The 9,305-nt window shown below is 46.6% G+C and overlaps 1 protein-coding gene across 1 annotated transcript; it reads right to left on the bottom strand.

Annotated features, from left to right (window-relative positions):
• Positions 1-7,648: 7,648 nt before the first annotated feature.
• Positions 7,649-9,301, bottom strand: ISCA2 (iron-sulfur cluster assembly 2; the record flags this gene model as incomplete). The annotated part of the gene is made up of 3 exons (XM_025201752.1): positions 7,649-8,186; positions 8,354-8,469; positions 9,173-9,301. Coding segments are annotated over 3 exons (420 nt in total), but the record flags the coding sequence as incomplete, so codon positions are not given.
• Between the last annotated feature and the right edge of the window lie 4 nt (positions 9,302-9,305).

Raw genomic sequence — 9,305 nt, 5'->3', positions numbered from 1 at the left:
ACTCTGTCCCCTTGCCACATGTGCCTTCTCCACATTCCCCACAGGGGAAAATCTTCTTTTGACTTGCAGACCCAGTTTCTCCTGTACAATGCTTCTCTGCCCTGTTAATTGTCTGTTCATTGCAATGCTTTTGCTCAGTTTGAAGATCAAAAAACGGCTTTCAGTCCTATTTCTGGGCTATGCCTATTATCTGGGAAGTTTTGTTAACAGGAAGAAGCATCAGCTACACAACCCCATTGTGTTTCTTCTCCCCACTAAGCTCTCACAGGTGTCAGTAGATAGAGTTCTGCTAACAACGGAGTCTCTCACTTATTTCTTTTTGTCACCAAAAGCAGCTGCAGAATTCTCTCTCTGAGGTGCTATTAGCTCTTCCCTGCTTTTCAATGAAAAGTTTCTATATTTAACACTAATCTGCCAGTTCTGGGGTTTTCAGAGTGTGTCTGTGTATGCACATGTGTGTAAAGGGAATGAAAGAAGCCTAGGTCTTATTTTTCTAAGCACTTGTGGAATTGTTGTGCATTGAGACACTGGATCAGTATAAAAGTTGCAGTCCTCCTGACATGTCAGCAACCAGGGCCATTCATTCGTTACTGCGTTGGCTCAAAAGCTAATGGCACATCAGGATAAGGCACAATACCTCATAACTGGCTGCTCCCCATGCCCAGTCAACCTTGAGGCAAGGTGTTCTCCAGAACAGGACATAAGGGGAAGAACACAGGCGTTTCTTGTGCTCTGACTATGCTGCATGCCTGTGAAAATAGTCCATAAGGATTGAGAGCAAGGGTACGAGTTATGCCCTCAGCAATAATCTAGTCTGTGGCAGAGGATAGAACAGCCCCCAGAAAGCCCTGAATGGAGGAAACATAAGCTGCTCTTGTTCTGATGCTATTGCTGGACTGGGTAGAAATGTTGTCCGTCGTGTTTTAGATAGGTCCACTGCTCCCCAGAGCTTTTGGGAGAATTACTTCTTCACACTTTGAGAACATCCAAAAAGTGCTTCTCTCTACATCTAGTTAGTTTAACACAGTTGGAAGTAGCACCTCGTGTAGACAAGCCAGCATCAGGCTTGCTCACGCACATAGCAAAGACCTGAAATGCAGCAAGGCAGCATAGTCCACCTGAGCTACTCTGCCTCCACACACTTAGCCAGGAGCACCAGCAAAACTTAAGAGACCATGGCAGTTTCCTCACTACACAGGACCTTTCAAAAAGGCACCATAATGGAACAGTACTGTACTGTCAGGAATGCACTGGTTTGGGCCTGTTTTGGCCTAAGGAGTAATGTTAAATATGCAAATGTGATTTTGATAGGTCTCTCAGCCACCTTTGATACCAGAGATCTGGAAGTGTTGCTGGTATCTTATTCTTTACAGACCCTGGAGGGGACAGAGTTATACCTGAATGGTGCCAGCCTCTTTTCTCTGACAGGATTTAAAGCGTGGCATGGGGTGACTGCACATCTGCACCTACCAGTAATTCCTGCAGGGCCCAAAATAATGCTGTCATCACCCTCCTGTTCAACACATCAACATCCATTAGGTGAGATGGGGAGGGAAGGCTGCAACATCCATTGTCCGTGGATGTCTGTCATCCATTTCCCTCTTGCATCACACTAGGGCAAGAATTTTTTTCCCCCCTGAATCATTAAGATTAGGGCTTGTGGGAGAAAATTAGCTGAAGCTTGAATCAAGAAGGTAACAAGCTAGGGAAACAACTGGATGGAACCGCAAAGGGCACAGCAGGTCCCAAGGCCATAAGCTGAAGAGCAGTTCAACTCTGCTGTTATCAGAGGCAGAGATATTATCAATGGCTGAGAACGCTCAACTCTGCATTTAGTTTTGGCATAAGGGCTTCAAGAACTCCACTGTAGGAAGCACTTTACATGCTTTCTGTGATTTACAATGGCTTGCTCCAAATGGCTGCATGCAGAAACAGAGTGCTGCTTTTGACCTATAAAGCTCTGATGGATGTGACCATCATGGACCTTAAGATCCTACTTCGCATAGCACCATAGCAGGCTATTGAGGATAATTGGAAAAGTCAAGCATACAGATATACCTGCTTTCTCTGGAGGCATGGGATTGTCCATGGAGGGTTTCAGACTAAAGTTTACCCTCAGCCCCCTGCCTTTGGATAAAAGGAACCTTAGCTGTTGACAGATGTGAAAAAACCCGCCAAAAACAGTGCTTTACCAGAAGAGGAAGCACATTCCTTTGACCTGGCTCCCCAGCATCTGTATAGACCAGACACTTCAGTGGGGCTTTTTGGCACTTTTATCTTAAAGCTGATACAATCGGCTATTAGAGAAAAGTGCCAAAGAGCTGCACTGAAGCGTGCGATCTATACAGACATTGGGAGAGCCGGGTCAAACTAACACAATGCCCCTTCTGGGCACGTGCTGCACTCGGCATGGGGACACATCAAGCTTGAAGTAAAGTGCTAGATTTTTTTTTTCCCCCACGTCCATAAGCAGCCGATATATTGACCCATGGGACACAGTGGGCGCATCTACATGAGACATTATACTGCCGTAATGATGAGGTATAGGGGGACATAGCTCATCGCTACAGCTATATAGTGTCAGCGGGCATGAACTGCGATGCTGATGCTCCTGCACAGTAGCAATGAGCTACTGCGCAGTAGTGTCAGAAACTACCCATGCGGTGCCAGGACTACGCAGTAGCAGCAGTTACTGTATAGTCCAGCACACATGTAGAGCTACTCAGTGAGAGGTTCATTAAGATTCACCGGCTTTTCCTAGGAGAGTGGATTGCGGTAATGAAAAGGCCCAGGAAGAGTCTAACATCACCATCTGATCATTTTGAAGGTCTTTGTATTTTGAAGAGAGGAGAAAAGAGGTGAAATTATTCCCTGGGTATAGCTGGGCCAATGGGCAGTTGTAGCAGTAACAGACTTGTCTTACATACTGCATTTCTCAGGCACAGAAACAACTTTGGACACAGAGGAGGGTTCATTTTTTTTAAACAGTGGAAGATCCATTATCACCACCCCACCCCCATGGTTAGGAAATAAGACCTACAGATAGAGCTGAAGATCATGGCAGGTTGCCATGGTAATATGCATTTAGTCTCACTGTTTCCATGACAACTGAAAGGCATACCATTCTGTTCCACTGAAGGATGCCAAAGGTAAATGAGCACTGATTAAAACAGGGGCACAAACCTAGGCTCTGATCAGCTACAAAGACTGAGGCTATAAACTATTACTGCTCACACAGGAAATACTTAAAACAACATGCAAATGATATGAAGGACTGAAGTAGGAAGCACTGTACTCACACAGTTCTCCAGTGAATGAGGAATCACACACTGACCCCCCCAGCTGGACTGATGGGGAGCTAACTCCCCTAAAAGCATTTCTCTCCACAGCTGTATGTCTTCCTGGGACCAACTTCTGATCAACTCCATTGGCTGCTATAATCCCAACAAAATGAAAACTCAAGCTGATGTCTATGACCCACCCAAACCAGATTCCCCTACACTCAACCAAATAAAATCAGTCTTAATTGAATCCTAAACACTACCTATAGCACATGCCTCCATTCCAGCCCCAAGCTAGGTGGATGCTAAATCCTGCAGCCGATTCAAATCCTAGGGTCTCAATCAAACTAGCTTCCTCTCTGTATATGAGCACATTCTGCCTGAAAAAAAATGAAGAGTTGCATCCAATAGAGATTTTCTATTTGGTTCTATAAAGGTTAAGTACTCAGATGCTTATCTCTTGTGGCACAGCAATTTGTTGTTTGCTCTAGTGGAAGTTCTGTCTTCTGAACTCACAAGTCTCTCCCTGTTGGTTGACAGTTACACTGATCCAGTGTCATGGGAGTTCATAGCTGCAGAGAAAGGTGGTCAGGCAGCTAGGGTCAACTTATGGAGGAAAATAATTGTTGGGTCAAAAACCTCCTAACTTTTTATGGAAAAACAGAACAAGTGAAGAGGGGAGAGCATTACAATGGAGTGCCTACAATAACACACAATGCTAAAAGGATTGGGTGTTGTGTTTTACACCCACCAAATCCTTTTTAGGGTATGTAACTTCACTCCTAGGTCTGAGTTGTAGTAACGGAGTCTGGAGATAGAGACTGTATGGCTCAGCCTCTTCCATGGGTCTCAAAAGGAAGGCCTACACCATTTCAGGGTATGTGCACTCATTCCTTTTCTACCTCCAAGCAGCTGCAGGCATATTTGAGGCATCTAATACCACTGATCAACAGAAAGGCCCACCAGGAAAAATGTAATTTACTTCCCTTATCAATGATAAAGGTGGAAGCTTTCCCCACAGCAAAAAGTGTCATCTCTGTACCAGGGCCTGGTTTAAGGCCTGATAAAGATACAGGGCACTAACAGTTGGCATGAGCCACTAAATCTCAGACCTTCAGTGCAGAGTACTAGTGGAGTCAGATATAAGCAGAAGACTTATCTGCCATATCTTTTCATCAAGTATGTCTCACATCCTCTTCCTGGACAGTCACAGCTTCTATCCCCGACCCAATCACTCAGCTGTCCTTGAACCTATTGCACATACCCTTCTTCTTGACATTTTATCCTAACCTAGCTTCTGTGAATACCCTGCTTGGTTCTTCTACCTCTCTGGTCACTTCTTTACTGTCAAGGGAGGCATAGAACACAACATTCCTCTCCTGCTTACTGTGGAAGAAGATGTAGGTAAGTACTCATCCTCCAACTTTTCATCTTCTCTGAGGTCACAAAGTCTGCCTATCCTCCCCTACCCCCCTCTTCTAGACACTTGCATTAGGTGACAGTTGCTCTGTGTTCTAGGCACTGCCTTGATGCTCATAACCCTCATCCACCATCCTGCTCTTAACTCACCTTGCTCTACCAAGGCTTTTCCTGAATGTTACCTGTCAAATGCACATAACAGACTAAAGCAAACTTTTAACCTAACCTCACTCACACTCACCTCCCTCTGACACTGGACTATGTCATCTGCCTTGCCCAACAGGCTGGCAACTTGAGCATATTTGCCCAATAGATCTCTAAACCTCCCAGTCAAAACTTACTCAGTGCATTCCTTGTTTCACTTCCATTACTACAACCTTCATCTTTCTGACTTCCCAGACTGACACTAAGTGAATAGGAAGTAGACTAATGATTGCTAGATCTCAGACACATTTAATCCTTTTTCTAGAGTTGGCAGAAGCCTGAAGGGAGCCAATTCTCCATTTTCATTTGGACTGTTTGCATCACTGCATTGGTGGAATGCTGCTGTAAAACTAGTGATTCTGGCCAGCACAGATGGTTTCCCTTGACTGAGTTAGAAGTAGGACAATGAGACTTTTTTTGTAGATCCCAGCATTGGTCAGGTTGCCAGAATCTCTCTGATCTCCAGAACAGCCTCTCTTGCGCCCAAACCAAAAAAAATGTTCTTACACCAGTGCTGAACTGGTCCCTGGACAGCAGAAGCTGCAACATCTTTGCTCGTCAGAGGACCTAAGGAAGGGCACTCTACCCAGACCCCAGATTTCAGCTGAAGTTTTCACAGAACTCAAGCAATCCCACTCCTAAAGAGTAAGGGAGCCACCTAGTGATTTTACAGAGGTACTGCTAAGATCACTCGAGAAAAATCACAGATGTGGGTTTCCTACATGGTAGGACAGAAATAGCTACTCATGTCACTTAACAAAAGGGATGAAATTTCATCCTTTAAATGTTACTCAGGGGGTGGTTTCTGTGAAAGGCAAAAATTGCTTGTATGTGTAAGTGCTTTCTTAGACCATCGTGTCAGTGAGAGAGAGAGAAAGTGAGTAAATGGTTCTTCCTCATACAGTGCGAAGCAAATAAAACAGGTAGGTATAAATTCCATATAAAAGAATCACAGACAGACTTGCTCAGTTAAAAAGACTCCATGAAGTCAGATTAGTTTAGTTAGATTTCATACTTCCCCATTACTCACTGCCATGTTTGCATTTTCCAAAAAGGCTATGAGACGGACCTGTCTAAGGCTGAATGGTATTGGTCTCAGACCAAGCACTTTGCTTCTTAACATAGAAGATTAAGCTACAGATAAGTGACTGGAGGAAGTTTTATTCCTCATAAAAGAACAGTTAGTCATAAAGCTGTGTACCTACACTAAGCTTTAGATCTGACCCTTTAAGATGTGCATAAGATTAACTGTGATGTGATGGATAGGACACAGATCTAAAAACAGAGATGATGTGCCCTTCCCAGCTGTGTCAAAATATTCCAATGGGAGTTTAGACAAGTGTCTTCAGCTGCCCCATCCATCAAATAGGACAATATTACAGTCAGCTCTCCAGGTGCGTGACAGAATTAAATGAAGCTCATCAATTTTGGGAAGCAATTAAAACCAGTTAGGGAAAAGGTAAGATCAGAACTCAAGCCCTCTCAGATCCCAACCTTGTGCACATTCCTCCAGGCCAAAAAGGAGCAAACAGTAATGGTCTCCCAAAGCACTTAAGGGGTGGAGCAGGAGATACTGACTGGCTGGGTCCCACCCAGTGCAGCAGCAAGATCTGTATGCAGATATTCAGCTGCACACCCCCACACAAACCCCTCTCAGGCAAGTATTTAGCAAATTTAACAAAAAAGTAGCTTGCTGCTTGTTATTCTATTCTCAAAGGCACAGTTGTCACTTGCTCTAATCCCACTGGGTTACTCCACAGCAAAGTCATGCAGTTCCTCCAGTTTGATCGGAAACTGATATTTTTAAATCCCAAGTAATTTGGCTGCAGAGCCATTAAAGATCTAAAGACATGATAGGAAAAGCTAAACTTCCCCATCTCTTCTCACCCAGAAGCAGATGGAGCTACCCGGGCCCAAGCTTAACCAAAATTCATCCTCAGCACAGGCTATGCATGTAAAATTTCACTTGAACTGTGAAAATTTCAGGAAGTTGCAACTGAAACAGAGTTTACAACACAAACCTCTAAACTCTCTGCCTTCTAGGGTGGTTGCCCAGCACTATTTTATGAAGGGAAGAAGGGATTAGTTATGAAAACAAGCAAGGAGAGAGATTCAGTTATAAGGCAAAACTTGGAACAAAGTTTCTCAGCTGATTAAAATCCATGTTTGGTGCAGGACAGAACTCCCAGTTGTGACTACAGGCACTTATCTCCACCTTTCAACATAAAGTCCTGTCCCTGTTTGCTGCTGGCAAAAAGGGACAACATAAAGGACACCTGCTGGCTTGTGCTACTTTTTTAAATCCAGAGAACCAGGTTGAGAAACAGATCAAGTTATGTTGTTTTTAAAAGTACTTCAATTATTAAATCACTCCCTACACACATCCTTCTGCCTCGCCTACACAAAGCAGAGAGCACCATCTCCCCATACATGCTGACAGCACAGCAGAACTGTCTGCAGCCTCCTGGAAGCAAAAGGGCCAGAGGAGCAGGGAACAGTGCTCACTGCTGAAGATCTTTGTTAAGAAGATCTCTAGAACAAGTTATTTGGGATGGTTCACAGCCAGGTGGAGAAGGCAAAGCAAGAAACCCTGGGTTGCAGGAGAGGCACCCAAGGAGTCCTATAGCCAGATGGCTGTAACAGGGGGAGGCAATAGCACGTCAGCATGCATTTTAACTGCAATTGGAAATGCATGAAAATATAAACAATGGGAATTTCAAGATTTCTTAAAAAAAAAAGCAAAACCTCTCAACAAATATTTATATGTACAAGCAGTTCCAGCAAAACAAGCAGTTCCACACACTGGGGAAGGTGGGCCGGGGAGGTTAAGGAGATTCGGCACCACAGCAACTTGGTACACTGGCCAGCCCACAGGACTTTGTAGAGGACAGAGAATGTTCTCTTGTGTGTACTGAAGTCTACTTCACATTCTTGAAGGGAGAGTTCAGTGGGGCCTGGCTGCATGCTCTGTTCAGACTGAAACACAGTTGGGATTGTTTGCAGCAACTGTGTAATGGACTGAGGAGGATGGGGGAAGATGGGAAAGCAGCAAGTTTGCTGGATCTGTGGCCCAATGTTCACCAAGCATCACCCAGGGAAGAGTCCAGTTAGAGTTTGACAGAGAAGGATGTTCCACATGAGCAGCCCTTCTCAGCCTGTGGGTTGCTCACCACCTGGAATGAGCTGCGAATCAGCTCCTGACTGAAGTCTACCATGGACCCTTTCACGAAGGCCAGACTGTCCACATCCACAACCACACGGGCACCACCTTGTTCAAACACTCTGGGGAAAAGAAGCACAGGTGACTTATTAGCCAACCCTCCTCCAGAGAGGGCAGACAGTGCTACAGCACGACCACCAGTTTACCACACTATCACAAACACCCCTCCCAGCATGCTGGTCCACAGCATCTCCCACACCATGATGACCCACACCCCATCAGTCCTTGCCTGTCATCAGGATTGATAACAGTATCCAAGGAAAACTTGTACTGGAATCCAGAGCAGCCACCTCCCTCCACCTGCAGACGGAGGAACTCAGACCCTTCTGTGATCTCCAGCAGCCTCTGCAAGGCAGGAAAGAGAGAGCATTAAGAATGTGCAGGATTCTCAAGCAAACACACAGACCCCTGGTCGAGCAAGAGGTCTTTGAGGGATTGGGAAGGCCAGAACCATGGCAGAAGGGAAGGGGCACCTGCACAGATGTGGGCAGGCAGAGGTACATGGTGCACAGCCAGTTTGGGCCTTACAACCACAGCTGAGGGGGCCCTCATGTGGTTCATCTGACAGATTAGGGAGGTGCTGATATCCCCAAGCAACCCTCGCATGCAGCCTGCGGTTACCACTGAGAAAACCATGTCACAGGAGGATGGGGAGGGGGCCAGAGGTGGTTGTACACTGCTGCTGTGAAAGCCTTTGAGCGGGCATAACAGACCACGTGAGCTTGGACGCAGGAGCAGATGGAGAGGAAGAGAGGAGGCAGGAGGCAGGATGCAGTTGCACCCCCCCCCCTACACTGGATCACACCCTGGGGCATTATGTAAGGTCCCTAAAGCAAGTAAGACTCCCCCCTTATTCACACAAGCGCAGGGGCAGGTCCCGCCCAGCCCTCACTGAAGCTCTTCCGGCTGCCCCGCAGGGTGGGGACCAGCTCCAGCCCGGCTGCGCCGGGGGGGGGCTCTGCGGGCTCCCCATCCCGGGCTACGAGTCGGGGAGCCCCCATCTCTGCTCCTGCCGGCTGGGCCCAGCCCCGGCCGGGGATGCTCTTACCCGCTTCGGGGACTTTTGAAGCCCGCCCCGCCCGCCCCGCACCTGCACGCAGCTGCGGCTGAAGTAGACGTGGCCCTCGCTGCCCTCACTCCACGGCGGCAGCGCGGGGGAGGCGGCGGAGGGAGAGGGGGAG

Source organism: Alligator sinensis, unplaced genomic scaffold, assembly GCF_000455745.1.
Source record: "Alligator sinensis unplaced genomic scaffold, ASM45574v1 scaffold280_1, whole genome shotgun sequence".
Taxonomy (NCBI): Eukaryota; Metazoa; Chordata; order Crocodylia; family Alligatoridae; genus Alligator; species Alligator sinensis.
The sequence above is the reverse complement of the archived record's forward strand: the minus strand, read 5'-3'. Positions and strand labels throughout refer to the sequence as shown.